Below are 20,627 nucleotides of genomic sequence, written 5' to 3'. Positions count from 1 at the left end.
GAATGAAGAGAAGGAGGAATGGAGATAAGCAGAGAGGGAGGGATGGAGAGAGAGAGGAATGAAGGGATGGAGATAGAGAGGAAAGGAGCGAGAGAAGGACAGAGGGATGAAGGAAGGGAAGGATACAAGGAGAGACGGAGGGAAGGAGAGAGGGATGGATGGAGGAAGAGGGACGGAGGTAAAGGTGGAGGAAAGGAGGAAGTGGAGGATGTGGAGGGTCAGCTGTAGGAAGACAGAGAGAGGAGGAGGATAGTCTTATCTAAAGCAGGTCACATACAGCCAGGCCAGTGTGTGTGTGTGTGTGTGTGTGTGTGTGTGTGTGTGTGTGTGTGTGTGTGTGTGTGTGTGTGTGGAGGGGGGATGGTTCTAGGTCATGCCCTACTGTGCAGAGCCAGATAACTAGTCTCCCTGCAAGTGAGAGACACAAATCCCTCTCCATCACACTCTCTCTTTCGCTTTCGTTCTTTCTCCCCCTCTTCTCTCCCTTTCTCTCTCTCTCCTCTCTCTCTCTCTCTCTCTCTTTCTCTCTCTCTCTACCTCTCTACCTCTGTCTCTATGTCTCTCACTCTCTTCCCCCTCTCTGTCTCAATCTCTTTCTTTCGCACTTTCTCTCTACTTCTCCCTGTCTCCATCTCTCTCTTTCTACCTCTCTGTCTCCATCTCTCTCTCTCCCTGTCTCTCTCCATTCCTTCCTGTTGCTAGGCTAGAGCAGTCTATTGGGATTAGTATCTAAAAATAAGGAGTCCTGACACACTTCTCATGTCATCTCTCCATCCCAATCACACGTCCACGGAACACCAATGTAGGAATGAAGAACAGATGAGAGACGGACGGCGAAAGAAAGAGAGGTGGAGAGAGTTTTAAGAAGAAAGGGAGGGAGAGGTGGAGCGAGAGAGAGGGGAGATAGGGTGGAGAGAGAGAGGGGAAGAGGGTGGAGAGGGAGAGGGGAGAGAGAGAGAGAGAGAGAGAGAGCGAGAGAGAGAGAGAGAAGAGAGAGAGAGAGAGAGAGAGAGAGAGAGAGAGGAGAGAGAGAGAGACAGAGACAGAGACAGAGACAGAGAGAGAGAGAGAGAGAGAGAGAGAGAGAGAGAGAGAGAGAGAGAGAGAGAGAGAGAGAGAGAGAGAGAGAGAGAGAGAGAGAAAGAGAGAGGGAGGCGTAGAGATGGATGGACAGATGTAGGGACCACAGGTATGGATGTGGAAGGACTGGGGTGACAGAGAGGGACATACTACACAGAACTGAACGATCGACATACAGACAGAAGTAGAGAGAGAGAGAGAGAGAGAGAGAGAGGGTGTGGACATACGTTGTAGGATACATGCCCTAATTGCCACCTTCCACAAAAAGAAATAGTGAAAGAGACAGAAAGTGTGAGAGAGAGAAAGAGAAAGAGAGAGGTAAAAGGGTGCGTATATGTGTAAATTACAAATGTTGAATTTCTTCCCCTTCTCCCCTGACCCCCCTCCCCCTCCTGCCCCTCCTCCACCTCCCCCCCCACCTCCTCCACCTCGCCCCCCCCCCCCTCCACCTCGCCCCACCCAGGCCTGAGCAACATCATCGGCATCATTGTCTACATATCGGCCAACGCGGGCGACCCGTCCAAGAGCGACAGCAAGAAGAACAGCTACTCGTACGGCTGGTCCTTCTACTTCGGCGCGCTCTCCTTCATCATGGACGAGATGGTGGGCGTGCTGGCCGTGCACATGTTCATCGACCGGGCACCGGCAGCTCCGCGTGGGCGCCCGGGCGGCCGACTACCTGCAGGCGTCTGCCATCACCCGCATCCCCAGCTACCGCTACCGCTACCGGCGGCGCTCGCGGTCCTCGTCCCGCTCCACGGACCCCTCCCCCTCCCGCGACGCCTCCCCTGTGGGGCTGAAGGGCTTCGGGGCGCTGCCCTCCACCGAGCTCTCCATGTACACGTTGCCGCGGGATACGCTCAAGGGGTCGTCGGGGTCGCCGCCGGGCAACTACGACTCCACGGAGAGGGACCACAACTTCCTGCAGGTCCATAACTGCCTCCCCAAGGACCTTAAGGACGGAAATGCAGCCAACCGACGCACCACCCCGGTATGAGGGGCCACACCCCCCCGCCTGAGGCTGGGCGGGAGGAGGGAGACGGAGCGAGGGAGGGAGGGATGAGAGGATGGAGGGACAAAGGGAGGGAGGGATGAGAGGGAGGGGAGGAAGGGAGGGAGGGGGGAAGCAGAGCGGAACTAGTGTTCTGGTCGTGTGGAGTTCAGCTGTGGTATCAGATGAGCGTCTCAGTTTGTACGTTGAGCAAAAAAAGAGAAAAAGTCTTTGAACGACCCCCCAAAAAAAGCAGACAAAAACAAAACGAAAACGAAAAAAAATGAAAATGCATGATTTTCCCATCTACCGTTGTTTGAAACGTTTTAAACATGTTTGTAAAGATAGGGAAGGGGAGGAGGGGGAACCAGGAAACGGAAGCAGGGGAGAGGAGGGGTGTACCGGGTCTGTAAAGGTGTGCGAGCTTGGAGGGGTGGGGTTAGGCCAGGCTGTGAGTCTAAACTGAGGTCTATATTTCTCTGGCCAGTCTAACTGAGGGGCTGTGGACAGCCTCTCCCACCTGTGACCCCGCCCTCCATCACACAACCCCCCTCCACCCCTCCGCTCCTCCACCTCTTTGCCCCTCCACCCCTCCACCCTTCCACCCTTCCACCCCTCCACCCCTCACTTAGTTGCTGTATCTATTTCAGTTCTGTATTTCTTTGCATCAATACTGTGAAGAACTGGGATTGTTTTTTTTAGCAGGGAGGTAATCCTGATCGGAATAAAACCGACGTATAAGTTAATATATGTATTAATTATATATCATTATATATAAATATATATATGTTAATACAACAACAGGTGGTTTTACCTGGCACATAAAAAAGAACACAGATGATAAACAAGAATAATCTAACTCAAGTCATTATAGAAACTAAAACAGAAAGCTGGGTTCATCGTGATTGGTTTGGAGAACAACGCCATGACAACAGGGGGTGACAGGAAGTGACAGTAAGTGTGGGTGAGAGTTGGCAAACGTGAACAGACAGTTAGTTAGTATTAGATAATTTCATATTATTTAAGAGAATTCTTTGGCCTTCTCACTGAGGGTCCCGGCGGCCATCTTTGTTCGGAGTTGAAAACTGGACAATCGTGCGACTCCAGCATCAGCTTCACTTCCTCCTCTGGCCAGAAGAAGAGGATTCTACGGCAAGCCTAAACGGACATAAAGAACATGGGACTTTGCTAAAAAAAAAAAGACTAAAAGAATAACACAAACACAGACTCTTGTGTTGAGAGAGAGAGAGAGAGAGAGAGAGAGAGAGAGAGAGAGAGAGAGAGAGAGAGAGAGAGAGAGAGAGAGAGAGAGACACTGACGTGAGGGAGCAGCTCACCGATTTAGAAATTTACATGCATGCTAATCAAAACCATCCAATCTGCTTTTTGAGAAAACCCAACGTTTTGAAGTAAGATACTAAAGTGTACCCGAGGAGGGGCGGAGAGCAGATGTGGATGTTAACGTAACGTGTACTTCTCTTGATTGAAGGGGGAACAGCGACTCTTCTTTATGCTTTTCACAAAGGGTATAAGACTTCTTCAGAAATCATTTATTTCTACATATAAGTATTCGTATTTTATTTTATTTTTATCTCGCACAGCCTCATAGTCGCCTGTTTTCGTTTTCAGAGTTTTCAGAGTTACGCTGTTTGTTGTTTTACTGAGAATTACAACAAAAAAAAAACACTTAATGTCTTTCAAGGTGCCAAAACTGAACGGTCCTGATCTTGGATGAATCAAGTCGCCATGATGATCAATAAAACTGGACCCCTCTTAGGGACCTTCATGAGTGAGTGTGTGTTGCAGTGTGTGTGTCACTGTGTGTGTCTGTCTCTCAATATAACAGTGTGTGTTGCAGCGTGTGTGTGTGTGTATATTGCAGTAAAAAAGTGTGTCTAAGTGTGTGTATCTGGGCACCTGAATGTGTGTGTCTCAGTGTGCATTTGTGTCACAGTGTGTGAGTGTGTTTGTGGAAACCTTAAGTATCAACAGAGCGACACTGCAGGACAAAGGCAGGTTATTTCCAGACTCGGTCGAGAAGGTTCACGTTCACCTCACACCACTCTTTGTTACTGATGCCTTGGGTCTGCAGAGAGCCGATCACGTATCACAGTGAGACACCGGCGTCCTAGATAGAACACCAGCACGGAAGTGCCTTCTAGAACAGATCTGGACGTTCCAGAACATTCTAAACTGACTGTTGTGAGGTCGTCGGTGATGTGGAGGGATGAGTTTCTCTGAAGAGATTCCGGAAGGTATATTTTTGTTTTCCAATCTGTCTTTTCTTTCCTGAGAATTATAGAATCAATTCGCCCATTCACCCATCTTTGTTTCAGTCCCTGCAGACGATCGAGGCGAGTGCTTTTGCCCTCTTTTATTTCCCTTCATCCTCTCTCCATCCTCCACATCCCTCCTTCATACTGGCAGTCTATTGGCTGCTTGTGTCATTCTATTAGCAGTGGAATTAATGTCACATTTGAAATCTGGAGCATTGGCCTCTATGTGTCCCAGTAAATGTGGCACACACACACACACACTCAGATACACTCATGCGTGCAAACACTCACACTCTTTCACACACACCCAACTGTGCACACACGCACGCATGCACATGAGCACAGAAACAGAAAGTCACACACACTCACACACACTCATACACATACACACTCACACAAACTCACACACACAAACACACACTCCTACACGCTCACACACACACAGTCTGAGGGGAAGGAGGGAGGGGTGGTAGAGCTGAAGCAGGGGAGGCGTCCGGGCTCCACGCTGCCCCCTTCTGGTGATTCATCAGCCGTGCGTCTCAGAACTTCCTGTTCTGCAGCGCGAGACAGGAAGTGTTACCAATCACCACGGAACACCGGATCCCTCAGAACACGCAACGCCAAACACACTGTTGTCTAGCAACCTTAGTTTCAACCCCTCAATTGAAAGCCTAAATTTAAATCAGTAGTCTTTTGTCAGAGAATTGTATTAGGTTTTTATTTTTACATTTTGGGTACGAGAAAGCAACAAGTGTTCGACACGATAAGTGTACAATGTACAACATTGACTATGTACAGTACATGGTCATGTTAAATGGAGTTTGTTGCTTTAGGTGTAATGACTAGTTGGCGTTGCAGATATTTCCAGCTCCTTGTGTTGGGGGAGGGGAGCCATATGTCGCTCCCTTCCTCACCTGCAATTAACCAGCTTTTTGGGTCGTGAGGAGTTTGAGGCAATAGAACATCCCCCATACCTCCAGTCTGAAGGAGGGAGGGAGGGAGGGAGGGAGGGAGGGAGGGAGGGAGGGAGGGAGGGAGGGAGGGAGGGAGGGAGGGAGGGAGGGAGGGAGGGAGGGAGGGGCATGAGCAGGACCTCAGTCATAAGCTCACACTGTTGTCTTATGAATACAGAGCAGTGTGTGTGTGCGTGTGTGTACGCTCATGGGTATGTGCCCTTTTGAAGCACTGCAGAGAAGCCACCTACAGAATACCTCACAGTACGCAGTACACACACACACACATGGACACACACACATGGACACACACGCATGGACACACACACATGAACGCACAAACATGAACACACAAACACACACACACACAAATGAACACAAACACACACACACAAATGAACACAAACACAAGCAGTTTTAAATTATCTTTTATACAGATTTAGTGCATGTAGACTTCATCAACAGGTATACACTAGGTATACAATAGGAAACAAACAAGTTGTATTTGAAGACCGGTATTAAAAAATCCATCACTTTGACAACATACAAGACTACATGCAGCCAATGAGGTAATGACGTCTACAAGATACAGCCTGTTCTTCTTCTGCCAGGAAACCAACAGTTGCAGTCTCCCTCTGGTGGCAGGTGGTGGTACTGCAGGCAGGCAGGGCTAGCTGCTGTAGACCTGCAGTTGTTGGCTTGAGGACATGTGGAGAATACCAATGCAGTCCTTACATGTGGCTGTCTATGGTGTAGCTACACTAGCGTGCTAGCACTGCAGGCTACTCCAGCTTTAGTGACTGGGGGACGAAGCTTAGAACTCTGTCGTGTCACCGTGTTCTAGAAGGTTTTAAGATCATGTACTACTTTTGTGTGTGTGTGTGTGTGTGTGTTTTGTGTGTGTTTTGACAGTTGTGTCTTATTAAACATCTGGCTGAGATGAGCTTGGAAAGATTACCTTTAGTAGAGGCCAAATCGACATACTTGATGAAGTTCTCATCACACACACACACCTTCCTGGCTCCATCCTGCTCGTCGCAGATGGTCAGGAGACGAAACTCCCTGCTCCAGACGGTGACCTCGCACTAATTCAGGCAGTGTGTGTGTCGAGGTGTGTGCATGTGCTTGTGTGTGTGTGCCAGGGCTCCAGTGCCGAGGGGCTCCTCTACAGACCACCAGGTAGCTTGGATTAGCCTAGTCTCCCTTGCACGCTCCTGGCACACACACACACGTACACTCACACTTATTCTGCACGCAATATACACCATTACCCCCTCTCCCACAGACACGCACTGACACACAACCACATATAAATCGTCTAACATAGTCATGGAAACGCTACAAAGAGACAGGTTTGTACCAGACCAGACTCAATAGAACCATACGTGTTTAAAAGCAATGCTCTGGGTGTTGAATCCACACACACGCATACACAGCGACACACACACATAATCACTATAATTACAAGCACCCCCTCACTGAATGCGAATGCACTTCACTAACAACCAAGCATGCCCCGTAGAGTGTGTAGATAAAAGGTTTTAAATGATATATTCTAAATAACTCACTATGTTCCCCAGGTAGGATCAGCCATCAGAATAACACAGGATCGTTAACTGCTAGGTGTCTTTCAGCTCCACTGGAACCTTACAGAAGATATACAGTTCATCCTGAGGTTGAGAGTGCTTTCTAGAACAAGAGTAGGAAACCTTGGAGCGTAGATAACCCTGACGTGTAGATAGCCTTGGCGTGTGGATAACCCTGGCGTGTAGATAACCCTGGCGTGTAGATAACCCTGGCGTGTAGATAACCCTGGCATGTGGATAACCCTGGCGTGTGGATAACCCTGGCGTGTGGATAACCCTGGCGTGTGGATAACCCTGGCGTGTGGATAACCCTGGCGTGTAGATAACCCTGGCGTGTGGATAACCCTGGCGTGTGGATAACCCTGGCGTGTAGATAACCCTGGCGTGTGGATAACCCTGGCGTGTGGATAACCCTGGCGTGTGGATAACCCTGGCGTGTGGATAACCCTGGCATGTGGATAACCCTGGCGTAGGTGTTTGAAGTGCTCGGGAGCAGGAGAGCAGCCGGGTAGGCCTGGAGGCTGAACTCATCTGAATGAGAGGAGGCTCGTTAGAGGAGGCTCATTAGAGCTCTAATTACTGTCTGGTAACGAGCGTTAGGACTCTGACGCACTTATAAATGATTGAAATGATGAGACGGTTCCAGCTGTCAAGCCATATACTGGAGCAGGGGAGGAGAGAGGGAGCAAGAGAAAGAGAGAGAGAGAATAAACTGACAATTAATACTCTTACCATACAAAATTATTTTATTTTCAACCATACAAAAAATTCAGTCAGTCACAACAGGAATCAAATATATCTAACCTTCCAGGTCAGGTTGTTGAAGTCTTTAGCTTAGGAACCTTCTAGGTGTTCTGTAGAACGGGTGTGGGTGGGAATCTAGAACCTTCTGGCTCGGGTTCTAGAACCCTTCGGGTCAGGCTATGGAACCCTCCAGGAACATTCTAGGTGAGGCTCTGGATGGTCTGAAGTCTGTCCTGGTAGAGAGCATGGAAGGCCATGGCCAGGCTGAGGAACGGAGCCTCACAGTTCTCCATCTCCTTCTACACACACACACACAACACACACACACACAGGTGCACACACGCGCGCACGCAAGTCCGGTGAGCAAAACTCATGTGATAACATCTACTTCTGTCTGTCTGAGGATATATGGGGTTTCCAGGACCAGGTACCTATTATACGTGGGTTGTATCCAGACTTGGGTGCACTCACCGCGGACGTCTCGTGGTACTCCAGCCCCTGGCTTTGGGCCCACCCCTGGGCCACGGAGGCCTCCACCTCTCTCCTTGACGACAGGTCCGACTTGTTCCCAACCAGCACCCCTGAACACCACACACACACACACACACACAGGTGAACATGCTCCCAATCAAAAAAGATGAGAAACGCACATTCAAAGACATCCATGGAGAGCTCCAGAGGGGGGGATGTCGGAGCGGAGAAGTGTGCCCGACCAGGGTCTGTCCTACCTGGGACCTGCAGGCCCTGGCAGTGGGCCCTCACCCTCTCCATCCAGCGGCTGCAACTGCTGAAGGACACCTCACTGCTCACATCGTAGACCAGGCACAGCACTGACGGCTGGCCCCACTACCCAGGAAGGGGATGTGGCAGGAGAAATTCGGTTTCACAAAGAAAAGAGCTGTGTGTGTGTGTGTGTGTGTGTGTGTGTTTGTTGGAGGTCAGAGGTGCGGAGATGGCCTTACCATTTTCTCACAAGCTTCAACAAATGTTTCTCTCCCAGCAGAGTCGAAGATGTATAATTCCTGGAAGGAGAGAGAAAAATATATATAGAGAGAGAACGTTTTATCTCACATACTGGTCATGGATACAGAACCTAACACCGGGGAATTATTTCAAGAGTGAGGAGGAAGAGATGGGGGGGGGGGGGGGGAGATGGGGGGGAGGGATGCGGGGGAGGAAGGGGGGGGGGGGGGGGCGGCGGATGTGGGGGAGGAAGGGGGGGGGGGTATATACTCACCACACTGTCACTGGTCTCTGGGATGTTCACTGACTTCACCACCAGCTCCACTCCTGCAGTCTGGAACACAACCATGACAACCATGAAACACAACCATAACAACCATGGAACACAACCACGACAACCATGAAACACCAAACAACATTAGCAAGTTCAACTTGACACTGCAACCCTGGGTATCTCTCCAGGAGCAGGGTTATAGAACCATGGTTTAGAGTCTTCACTAGAGCCCAACCCATCAGGAAGACGTCACAAGACACAACACTTCCCTGTCAGGTTCCTACTGGCGGTGTAACGAAGGTGCTGTCACTCTGCACGCATCCCCTGTCCTGTTGTGAGGAGATCAGGGTGACCTTGGAGGAGGGAACCAGACCATGCACCGCTCCGCTGATAGGAGCCCTGGTCAGGAGAGTGTGACTAACACAGGACACTGCAGCCCAGCCCACACACGCACGCACGCACATGTGCGTTTGCTAACACGGACACTTAGGAGCACATCGATGTAACACTGCAGTCTAGCAGAACATCTCGCCCCCCTCCCCCTCTCTCTGTCTCTCTCCATAGTAGCCACTCGTTAGACTAGAGGCCCAAGTAGAGGGAGAGAGGTGAAAGAGAGAGAGAGAGAGAGAGAGAGAGAGAGAGAGAGAGAGAGAGAGAGAGAGAGAGAGAGAGAGAGAGAGAGAGGGGGGGGGGTTAATAAGTTGATGTGATGCATGGCTGGCCTCTCTCTCCGTTGCTGGAATGTCACTGAGAGCCCTTTAGGATCGAGGAGGGGGAGACCAACGTCTAACATCTGGAGACAGACGGACGTGCGGTGAACGGAGCACCGCCTCTACCTTCCTTCTTCATCCCTCCTTCTCCTCCTCTACCCTCCTTCTTCATCCCTCCTTCTCCTCCTCTACCCTCCTTCTTCATCCCCCCTTCTCCTCCTCTACCCTCCTTCTTCATCCCTCCTTCTCCTCCTCTACCCTCCTTCATCTCTCCTTCTCCTCCTCTACCCTCCTTCTTCATCCCTCCTTCTCCTCCTCTACCCTCCTTCTTCATCCCTCCTGCCTTCATCCACTCTCCTACTCCTTCCTTCATCCCTCCTTCTCTTCCTCTACCCTCCTTCCTTCCGCCTTTCCGGCTAAAGTTGTGAAACGACTTGGAAGTTTGGCTTCAATGTTGATAAATTACCATGTTTTTGTACTCACAGGTTGGCAAACACACACACACACTGACACTAAGTGTGGTTGTTATGCAGTGTGTGTGTGTGTTGTGCTCCTTAAGCACCTGCACATTGGCTTTCCTGAGCATTGCTGTATTCACTATCGATGTTCCCGTCACTTCAGATCCCCAATACTGCTGACACAGCCTCTCTCTCTCTCTCTCTCTCTCTCTCTCTCACACACACACACACACACACACACACACACACACACACACACACACACACACACACACACACACACACACACACACACACACACACACACACACACACACACACAGGACAGACTTGACTAACCTGCCCAGCTCCGCCAACAAACTCAATTTGCATCCTACAAGTGGACATGAGAGAGGGAGGAGGAGGGGGGCGGGGTGTTCAAGTGTGCACGTAAATGTGTCCAACGGAAATCAATAAACCATTGGCAGCAGTAATCACGGGGCATGCGCCCACGCATGCATCAGCTAGCGTCATATTAATTGTAGACGTGTCTACCTACTGCAACAAAAAATCTTGTGTAATTCCCTGCTGACGCGTAGCCAGCTATGTGTTGCTGTATTATCTTTGTATGTGCTAGTTATACATAGGCTACAGTTCTTACCATGCTGTAGTTTTTCTGGAAGTGAGCTCCGTCGCTACGCAACATCTGTGACAAGGCGGTTTTCCCCACTGCGGCGTCTCCTGCCGAGAGAAAGGGTCCATTTTATAACAGTGGTGGTACTAAGTAGCTGGCTAACTAGTACAGTACTAGCACTAGTAGTAGCTAAGCTTTGTAGGTACTGTACTCGGTTGTAATGTTTGCTAATAGCTCATCATTTTCTCAAAGTGCACTCTTACCCACGAGAATACATCTCGCTCTCAACTTCACCATGTCAGAGAAAATATTGGAGATATGGCTATCGATTAAACGGGGTAAACAATGCACACTTGATGTTTGTATTTTGAAAACACATTAGATGTCTTCCTTCCGCCTCGGCAACATGGATACGACACGTATCCTAGCAACCGCAGTGGCGCTGCCCCACTGGTCCAACCACCGAGCGGAGCTGCGACAGCTGCGCTGTAATTGGCTGTTGTTGAAACGTAGGTGCGCCGACGTCAAAATGAGCCCAATGTTATTATTCCCCTGTATCGCCGCTAGAGGGCAACATTTTGCCTGCCGCATTTAAAAGTGCAAAGCATTTTGAACTGTTCTTTTAGCACTTTTATAAGAGGTTGTCAATATCTGTATTTCAAGGAATTGAACTAACATATTTATTCGGCTGAAAATTCTAATTAAAACTTTAGCCAACGTATATTGTTTTCAGGCTTAGCCTATTGGACGAAAAAAAACGAATGTAGTAAATATCAGTGAACTATTGTTAACCTGTATTTGGTGAACAAGGCTACTGTTTGTTTATTTGTTATTTTATAGTGTACACAGACTCTCGTTTGATTGATGCAGGGTATTTATGGCTAAAGCCGTTTCTGGCAGTTGGCTCTGTGGTGTTCTATATTGTAGGATTGTCAAGTCATTTTTCCCTTGCTCCCTAAACGCCTGCTCTTCTGACAAATGGACAGCACATGACTCCTCTCGGGTCCTGGGCTTAGAGCAAGAGCGGGTAACCCTCGTGATTGTGCATGTGTGTGTGTAAGTGCGTGTGCGTGTGTGTGTGTGAGAGAGAGAGAGAGAGAGAGAGAGAGAGAGAGAGAGAGAGAGAGAGAGAGAGAGAGAGAGAGAGAGAGAGAGAGAGAGAGAGAGGTTACGTGCACGGACACATTTCTAACCGGAGAATGCTCGCAGGCTTGGCAGTGAAAGCGCGCTCATGCGTTCGCCACCCGCTTCTCTGCTGCCTCGACCCCCTCCTTTCTTTTTCGGTCCTCACCCTCTCAGTGAGAGAGAGAGAGAGAAAGAGAGAGAGAGAGAGAGAGAGAGAGAGAGAGAGAGAGAGAGAGAGAGAGAGAGAGAGAGAGAGAGAGAGAGAGAGAGAAACATTCTAGACAGCTATATCTATGGCTACGGATGACAAGCAGAGATTTGGCTAACATAAAGGGTAAACATATAGGGCTTTTGTAAAAGGCAGAGAGACCAAGCGACAGGGGACCAATTCGACCGGGAACAGTCAACAGGAACAGAGTCAAAATCCACTGGGAGAGCGCTCCGTGCTCGCTGCATTTGAAGCCTTGACTGAGAGTCGAATAGAACATGGAAGGAATGGCATACGGAGCGGGCAAGGCCGGAGGAGCCTTCGACCCGGTGACGTTCTTCCAGCAACCTCAAACCATCCTCCGCATCGTCTCATGGGTGAGTAGGCTAGTTATCGTACGCCCTCGCGACTGCGGCCACCCTTCCGTTTTATTACCGGGGGTCCCGCGGTGGACGAGCGTCTGTTGTGGCTCACTGGAATGTGCGAGCGGCGGTCCCCGTTCTCCCGTTACCGTGCCGTGACACTCACGTGCGCTTTTAAGAAATGTGCAGCGTTAGATCAATTACGTTAATGTTTTTTTTTTTTTGTCTCGCCATCTTCACGAACAAAGTGAGAAGGTTATACACGATAATTGGCAACAAAAGGCATACACGTAATATTTCAATGACATCTCATCACTTTACACGAAGGCGAGGTCTATTTAGTGTGCACAGTTGATATTGTGTTTTAGCTTTCCTTCCCCAAAGTGTTAAGACAAGGAAGTAGAGGACAGTGTAGATGGATGCTCGTGGCCTTGCCGAGGCGCAGCGGAGCCACGCACTGCCTAACCCACGTTTGTTTGTTTTCTCTCCGATGTTTACACTAAACCGTAGGGTCTGAACCTTCAAATACTGCATGCACCGTGCACCGATGTTCAAAACATAGCACAAAACATATCCTGTTTGTGGGTGTTAAACGTCCAAAGTGTGCTCCCCCCTCAGACAGCGCCTGACATAATAAACAGCGGCTCGCGGAGAGGCACCTCAAGAGTCACGAGGATACTAACCGGGGAGGATGAGCTCGAGGTCGAATGGCGCTTGTACAACTAACGGGCCAGACACGAGGCTTTGGATAACTGGGTATTCGGCTTGGACTGCAGACCACCCTCAGCAGATGGGTTAGGAGATAGATTAGGAAGGAGTTGAAAGAAGGATGGAGGATAGGAGCAAGGAGCAGGAGAGTGAGAGAAGAGAAGGATGAGGAGGGATGTGAGGAAGAAAGGAGTTGTAGAGATGAGGAGGAGGAAGATAGGAATGAGGTATAGGAGAGGTGTGTGTGCGTGTTGAGGGGTCTTAGCAGAGGGCCCTAGATTTTAAGCAGCAAGTCTGAAATCGCAAAGCAGGTGTACCACACAGACAGAAACAGGAAATCTCAATCAGTCCTACCTAAGGACCCAGCTCTGTGTGGGTGTGTGTGGGTGGGGGTGTGTGTGTATTATCGTCAGTAATAGTGAAATGAAACTGCCATAGATGAGGAGTCCTTCATGCCAGCTGTGTTCACTAATCTGACATGCACCCCCACATGCATACACACGTACACACACGCACACATAGATTCGTACGCACACACATTCACAACACACACATACACACACACACACACACAGACATATCATACACAGACAAATTCAGTTCCTGAACTGAGATATCCCGGAGGACTAGCTGTCTGTCGTCTGTCTCTGGCTCCGCCCCCTGTGATGACCTCAGAGAAACTCGGTACCTATGGTAACAACCACGACCCCAGAACAAAAGATGTTCTGCTTATAGGCTGTTTTCCCATAATGCACAGCGACTAACAGATCAATGTGTGTGTGTGTGTGTGTGTGTGTGTGTGTGGGTGTGTGCTGAAGATTCTCCATTCTGATCAGTGATAGAGTTTCAGGATCATTGCAGAGAGAGACAAAGAGAGACAAAGAGAGACAAATTCCATTCATCAAACACTCATCCGTCTATTTACTTTACTCTCTCTTTCTCTCTGTCTACCTCTCTATCTATCTCTCTCTCTCTCTCACCTCCGCTGACTCATGAAAGCTGTGTGTTGTATGTGTGTGGGTGATGATTATGGAAAAGAGTGTGCATGTGTGTTGTATGTCTGTTGTATGTGTGTGTTGTATGTGTGTGTGTGTGTATGTCGAGCCCCAGGGAGATTGGCCAGTTTGTTTGTAAGGCTCTCTATGTGTGAAAGAGTGGAAGAAAGTCCAGCAGGAGAGGGAGGGAGGGGGGAGGGAGGGAGGGAGGTGAGGGAGGGAGGGAGGGAGAGAAACAGATGGATACAGGAGGTTGAGTGTGGAAGGACATACATGAGCTGAGAGAAGATATACAATGTGTGTGTTCAGCACACTCACTCACACACACACATATGAACACAACAGACAAAACACACACACATACATCACATACTGACAAACATTCTGCCATCTCACTGCCAAATGGTCAGTGAAAGAGTATAAACACACACAAAGATATACAGTGTGCACGCACACACACACACACACACACTATTTAATGGCACATTGTTGTCGTGTGTTTAGTGTCATGGTGCTGGAATTCTAGAATTCTAGACGGTACAGTTTGAAACAGAATAGCTGTAGAGATGGAGAGAGAGATGGAGCTGTAGAGATGGAGAGAGAGATATAGATAGAGAGATGGAGCTGTAGAGATGTAGAGAGAGATGGAGCTGTAGAGATGGAGAGAGAGATATAGATAGAGAGATGGAGCTGTAGAGATGGAGAGAGAGATATAGATAGAGAGATGCAGCTGTAGAGATGTAGAGAGAGATGGAGCTGTAGAGATGGAGAGAGAGATATAGATAGAGAGATGGAGCTGTAGAGATGGAGAGAGAGATGGAGCTGTAGAGATGGAGAGAGAGATGGAGCTGTAGAGATGGAGAGAGAGATGGAGAGAGAGATGGAGCTGTAGAGATGGAGAGAGAGATGGAGCTGTAGAGATGGAGCTGTAGAGATGGAGAGAGGGATTAATTAGTAGAGGGGGATGTATAAGAAGGATAGAGATGAATCAAGAAGATATCAAAGAGAAATCAGAGAGCATTGAGTTCAAAAGACAAGAGAACAGTTTGTGTGTGTGTGCGTCTATGCATGTGTGTGTGTGTGGCGCTTTATTCTATTTACCCTTGGTATTGTCTTTATCCTTGAACCAGTCTTCCATCTCTCTCTCCCCCTCCACCCCTGTCTCTCTCTCCCCCCCACCCCTGTCTCTCTCTCCCCCTCCACCCCTGTCTCTCTCTCCCCCCCCACCCCTGTCTCTCTCTCCCCCACCCACCCCTGTCTCTCTCTCCCCCCCCCACCCCTGTCTCTCTCTCCCCCTCCACCCCTGTATCTCTCTCCCCCCCACCCCTGTCTATGTCTCCCTTCCTTCTGTCCTTCACATTGTAAACCCAGTACACAAATCACACTTACTGGTGTTTCACCCTCCGATCCCCTGCACTTACACACACGCACACACACACACACACACACACACACACCAGATGGTATTGCCAGTGCCAGGTCAGGTAAACCTTCTGGTGACAGCCATGAGGAAAGATTCAGATTGAGCTGGCAAAGAGAGTGAAATGGCATGTGTTTGTTAGTGTGTGTGTGTGCGTATCTGTTTGTTAGTTTGTTTATTAGTGAGTGAGTAAGTGTGTGTGTGTGTGTGCCTACTTATGTGTGAGTGAATGTGTATCTTTGAGTGTGTGACGGAGCGACATGAGACGTCCTCAGGTAACAACAGCAGTCGTTTCCATTCAGCAGAAGTGTACAGCGCTGTAGTGTGTGTGTGAGTTGTGTAAAGCTGCAGAAGTGTACAGCGCTGTAGTGTGTGTGTGAGCTGTGTAAATGATTCATCCCAGCCAGGCTAGACTAGCTGTGCTGGGGCCTTTCAGACTCCAAAGCTCAGCCTCAATAGGACATGGGATATCCACAGACAAACAGCTCTGATTGTCTATGTGGATCTATGGTTTGGAATAATAGTTAGTATATTATGTTCCTATCGCCCAGTTTCCTGACTAGGTCTAGATATGTAGGCGTGTTTGGTATAGATACATATGTAAGGAATGTAAACACACATATAGGCATGCAGTGCATACACACCTTGCTTTCTCAACTTTCTCTCTCTCTCTCGGGCACGCGCACACACGCTAACCTAAGTAACTTCTCTGTGAGTCTAATGTGTGTGTTTAAAGCAGCCTTGGGAGTGTCACAAGCCATTGAGAGCCTCGTGGTGGTCTTCACAATGCCTGCATTCATCCTGACACACACACACACTCAGAAGAGAGAGATGGGGGATTTAGGACTGATAGAGAAGGGGAGGGAGGGCAGGCATAGAAAGAGAAAGAGGGAAGGAGTAGAGAGATATAATAGAGAGAGAGGGAGAGACAAGAGAGAGAGAGAGCTTGACATTGTGAACTGAAGGGCATTTCTAACGCTGACCCACAGGAGATACCAGCTGTTGTGTCTCTCCTCTCGGTATGAATAAATAGCCCGGTAACTCAATATGAATTCTGCCATGTGATTGGCTAATACAATTCTATACAGAGTGTTTTCTAACCCAATCAAGTTCTCCGTCATGCTTTCCAACAAATCATTATTTTATTTGATCCGAAATGTTGGAGTGTGTGTGTGTGTTTGCATCATGGGGAATCAGAGTGGACCACTCCAGGGGGTCTTTCAGTGTCACAGTAAGGGTCTAATTAAAACATGGGGAAATCCCTAGACACACACACATACATACACACACACACACACACTCTCATGTACACACAAACACACACATACATACATACACTCTCTCATGTACACACACACGTATGCATTTATGCACTCTCACACAAACACACATTCTCACACACACGCGTACACTCCCAGATGCACTTCACCCACATGTACACACTCACAGTCTCACACAACCCACAGTCTCTGCCACACACACACACACACACACACACATCTACTGGGGACTTTCCATGTTTGTCAGGTGAGATTCTAGACAAACTGTTTCCAGGGTGGAGACGACCCAGCATGCTTTGCTTTGATCTGCTTGGGTACAAACGTTTGTATTCGTAACAGCCCAGGATGGAGGCTACACCACAGGATGGAGGCTAACACTAAAATGATGAGGGAATTAAAGGGCAAATGTACAGAAATAAGATGAGTGAGAGAGAGAGAGAGAGAGAGAGAGAGAGAGGGAGAGAGAGAGCGAGAGAGTGAGTGAATGAGTGAGAGGAGAGAGAGAGTGAGTGAGTGAGAGGAGAGAGCCCCGGGGCTGGAGCGAGACCAGTAACAAGGGATAGAGAGAGAGAGGAGAGGAGAGATGCCGTGCCTTTAAAAATAGCTCTGCTTCTATTTCTCCTCCTCTCCTCCTCTCTTCCACACTGATATAGGAAGGGTAAGGGAGGATGGCTGTGTTCTTGCATGCCTCCCTCCCTCTTCCCATCTCTCTATATATGTCACTGTCCCCAAAGACCACTTACATGCGAGCAGAGAGACCAGTTCTTAAGAGAGGAGAGAGAGAGGGGAAAGTGAGAGGGAGAGAGATGAGGAAGTGAGAGGGAGAGAGAGGGGAAAGTGAGAGGGAGAGAGATGAGGAAGTGAGAGGGAGAGAGAGGGGAAAGTGAGAGGGAGAGAGAGGGGAAAGTGAGAGGGAGAGAGATGAGGAAGTGAGAGGGAGAGAGAGGGGAAAGTGAGAGGGAGAAAGAGGGGAAAGTGAGAGGGAGAGAGAGGGGAAAGTGAGAGGGAGAGAGATGAGGAAGTGAGAGGGAGAGAGAGGGGAAAGTGAGAGGGAGAGAGGGGAAAGTGAGAGGGAGAGAGAGGGGAAAGTGAGAGGGAGAGAGATGAGGAAGGCCAGATAGGGAAAGGAGAGAAAGGACAAGGATGGAGGGATGAAACCAAACGTTTTTTAACTCAATTACAATCAGCGGTAATGTTTTTCAGATGAGGTAGTGACTGTTGTTCAGTGAAGATGGAGTAACTCTGTACCCCTGCCTCCGTCCTTTCACCCTCCCCCCTCTCCTCCCCTCCCTCCTCTCTTCCCTCTCTTCCCCCTCCTCTCCTCTCTTTTCCTCCTTCCTCTCCTTCCCTCCCCCCTCTCTTCCCCTCTCCCCCCCCCCCAGCTCTTCTCCATCGTCATCTTCGGCTGCATCGCCAACGAGGGCTACGTGAACCGGCCGGACGAGGTGGAGGAGTTCTGCATCTTCAACCGCAACCAGAACGCCTGTAACTATGGCGTCGCCATGGGGACGCTGGCCTTCCTGTGCTGCATGGCGTTCCTGGCGGTGGACATACGCTTCCCCCAGATCAGCAGCGTCAAGGACAGGAAGAAGGCCGTGCTGGCCGACGTGGGCGTGTCAGGTAGCTGACCCCTGACCTTTTGGAGAGAGGGGGGGAGGGAGTTAGGTGATAGTTGCTGTAGTAACAGGTTGCCAAGTGGGATGCGACAGGCTAGCATAGAGTCTCTCTCTGTTTTTTTTTTGTCTAAATCTCTCTCTATCATTCTTGCTATGCTTGCTATTGCTCTGCAATTACCTCTGTCGCACTCGCTCATAACCCCTCTCTCTCTCTCTCTCTCTCTCTCTCTCTCTCTCTCTCTCTCTCTCTCTCTCTCTCTCTCTCCCCATCTCCTTCTCTCGCTCTCTCTCCCCATTTCCTTCTCTCTCTCTTTCTTTCTCTCACTCACTCTCTCTCTCCCTCCCTCCCACTCCCCCCTCTCTCCCCCCCTCTCTCTCCCCATCTCCTTCTCTCTCTCTCTTTCTTTCTCTCACTCACTCTCTCCCTCCCCCCCTCTCCCCCCTCTCTCTCTCCTCTCTCTGCAGCCTTCTGGTCCTTCATGTGGTTTGTGGGGTTCTGTTTCCTGGCCAACCAGTGGCAGGTGTCCAAGCCGGAGGACAACCCCCTGAGGGAGGGCGGGGACGCGGCCAGAGCAGCCATCACCTTCTCCTTCTTCTCCATCTTCACCTGGGTAGGCACCCACCCCTCTCTCACCCCCCCCCCCCCCCCCGCGCTCTCACCCGGGCACGGATGAGGCACAGCCTTCGTGTTGTCATCCCTTTCTCTCGGGTCTCAGTCTTCGTCATCAATATCAATATATATATATTTTTTTTTTTTTTTTTTTTGGCTACCTTTTCCATATCCTATAGTTTCCTTCTTTGTCCTCATTTGTAGTTTTTGTTTTTGTGTTCACTCCTTTGTCTTTCTTCCATTCTTGTTTGTCTCCAGGGTGCTCTCACTCTCTTCTCTCTGGAGAGATTAAAGAGTGTGTCGTTTGAAGAGGAGTACAACAAGCTGTTCACCCCTCAGCCCTCCCTCCCTCTGATATAATACACCTCTGATTAACCTGGCTGTTCTCTCCACAGCCCCCCCTCCCTCTGATACAATACACCTCTGATTAACCTGGCTGTTCTATCCACAGCCCCCCTTCCCTCTGTCACCCTGTCACCCTGTCTGTGTGCCTGGCTGTCTGTCTGTCTGTCTGCTTGCCTGTGTCTGTCTGTGCGTGTGAGGGTGTGTTGCTATGGTAACCACCGTTCTGCTGTGAGACACAGGTGCTGCGGTGTCCGACCAGCCGAGCCACACCCATAAATCTGGACAGCCAATGACACGCTGCCGTTTCACACCATAAAACCCAATGACAGTTAGGGTTTAAATCACCAGCGTTCCGTCGTGAGAGTTCTATTAGTTCTGCAAGTGGGTGTGTCTGTCTCTGTGTGTGTCTCTTTGTGTACACGTATGATGTGTGTGTGTGTATGTGTGTATACTCCCTTGCTAATATCAGGTTAGCCTCACCTTATCAAGACAGCCACTTGGATCGTTGTTGTTGTTTGTTGTTGTTGCTTGTTGTTGTTGTTATTGTTGTTGACATACTTGCTTCCTCTCTCTGATTTCTCTGCTGCTGTGGTACCTAACAGCAGACTAATACAAGCATCCACCGTTGCATTCCTGCTAACTAATTCCTTTGCTTCCCTCCCTTTCTCTTTCATTTCTGTCCTCCTTCACCATCCCTCCTTCCCTCCTCCTCTACCTCCCTCCCTCCTCCTCTACCTCCCTCCCTCCTCCTCTACCTCCCTCTCTCCTCCTCTACCTGCCCCCCCTACTCTACTCTACTTCCTTCTCAACCTCTTCCGGCCTCCTTCCCCAACAACACCCCCCTAACCTTCCTCCCCAAACCCTGCCCTTGCCCCCCCCCCCCCCCCCCCCAGGCGGCACAGTCCTTCCTGGCCTACCAGAGGTACCAGCTGGGGGCCGACTCGGCCCTGTTTGGGGACTACACCGACCCCAGCCAGGACGCGGCGGCCGCCCCCTACACTGCCTTCAGTGGGGGGGAGGACAGCCCCGTGGGGGGGCCTGGAGAGGCCGACGGGACAGGGGGGTACCAGAGAGGGGACTACTGAGGGGGGCGGGGGTGAAGGAGTTGTGTGTGGGGGGGGGGGGGGTGAGGATTGAAGTTAGAACAGTGTTAGACATTGGTCGGCGTGTCAGGGGTGAGGAGAATGTGTTCATCGTGAAGCTAAACACTTGTGACCAGTTTGCCTTCATTCTTGTTGTCTTTTAGGGTAAACACATGCGAACACACGCACAAACACCTACACACACACACAAACGTAGAATATACTTGA

The 20,627-nt window shown here is 49.7% G+C and overlaps 2 protein-coding genes and 1 pseudogene across 5 annotated transcripts; 2 read left to right on the top strand and 1 right to left on the bottom strand.

The window, feature by feature from the left end:
- The first annotated feature begins 1,543 nt into the window (after positions 1 to 1,543).
- LOC134016293 (voltage-dependent calcium channel gamma-2 subunit-like) lies at positions 1,544 to 2,143 on the top strand (annotated as a pseudogene).
- A 5,592-nt stretch (positions 2,144 to 7,735) lies between these two features.
- On the bottom strand, positions 7,736 to 11,150 carry ift27 (intraflagellar transport 27 homolog (Chlamydomonas)). Of its 3 annotated transcripts, none has more exons than XM_062455687.1 (7): positions 11,024 to 11,150; positions 10,676 to 10,755; positions 8,868 to 8,927; positions 8,593 to 8,652; positions 8,359 to 8,476; positions 8,102 to 8,211; positions 7,736 to 7,929 (listed from the first exon to the last, which is right to left on the bottom strand). In XM_062455687.1, exons 2-7 carry the CDS (start codon positions 10,718 to 10,720, stop codon positions 7,831 to 7,833), a joined length of 492 nt encoding a protein of 163 aa, XP_062311671.1. In that variant the 5' UTR covers positions 10,721 to 10,755; positions 11,024 to 11,150; the 3' UTR covers positions 7,736 to 7,830. The 3 variants fall into 3 exon arrangements, with proteins under 3 accessions (XP_062311671.1, XP_062311669.1, XP_062311670.1); XM_062455685.1 differs by having other exon boundaries at positions 10,912 to 11,063; XM_062455686.1 differs by lacking the exons at positions 10,676 to 10,755; positions 11,024 to 11,150 and adding an exon at positions 8,959 to 9,309.
- An 823-nt stretch (positions 11,151 to 11,973) lies between these two features.
- Positions 11,974 to 20,402, top strand: LOC134016294 (synaptogyrin-1-like). 2 transcript variants are annotated; one of them, XM_062455684.1, is made up of 4 exons: positions 11,974 to 12,358; positions 18,129 to 18,366; positions 18,828 to 18,973; positions 19,231 to 20,348. In XM_062455684.1, the coding sequence occupies exons 1-4, from the start codon at positions 12,260 to 12,262 to the stop codon at positions 19,330 to 19,332; spliced, it is 585 nt and encodes a 194-aa protein (XP_062311668.1). In that variant the 5' UTR covers positions 11,974 to 12,259; the 3' UTR covers positions 19,333 to 20,348. The 2 variants fall into 2 exon arrangements, with proteins under 2 accessions (XP_062311668.1, XP_062311667.1); XM_062455683.1 differs by having other exon boundaries at positions 11,975 to 12,358; positions 20,211 to 20,402.
- The last annotated feature ends 225 nt before the right edge of the window (positions 20,403 to 20,627 follow it).

The sequence above is a fragment of the Osmerus eperlanus genome, unplaced genomic scaffold (assembly GCF_963692335.1).
Source record: "Osmerus eperlanus unplaced genomic scaffold, fOsmEpe2.1 SCAFFOLD_139, whole genome shotgun sequence".
In the NCBI taxonomy this organism is placed as follows: domain Eukaryota; kingdom Metazoa; phylum Chordata; class Actinopteri; order Osmeriformes; family Osmeridae; genus Osmerus; species Osmerus eperlanus.
This window is presented reverse-complemented; position numbering and strand designations above follow the sequence as displayed.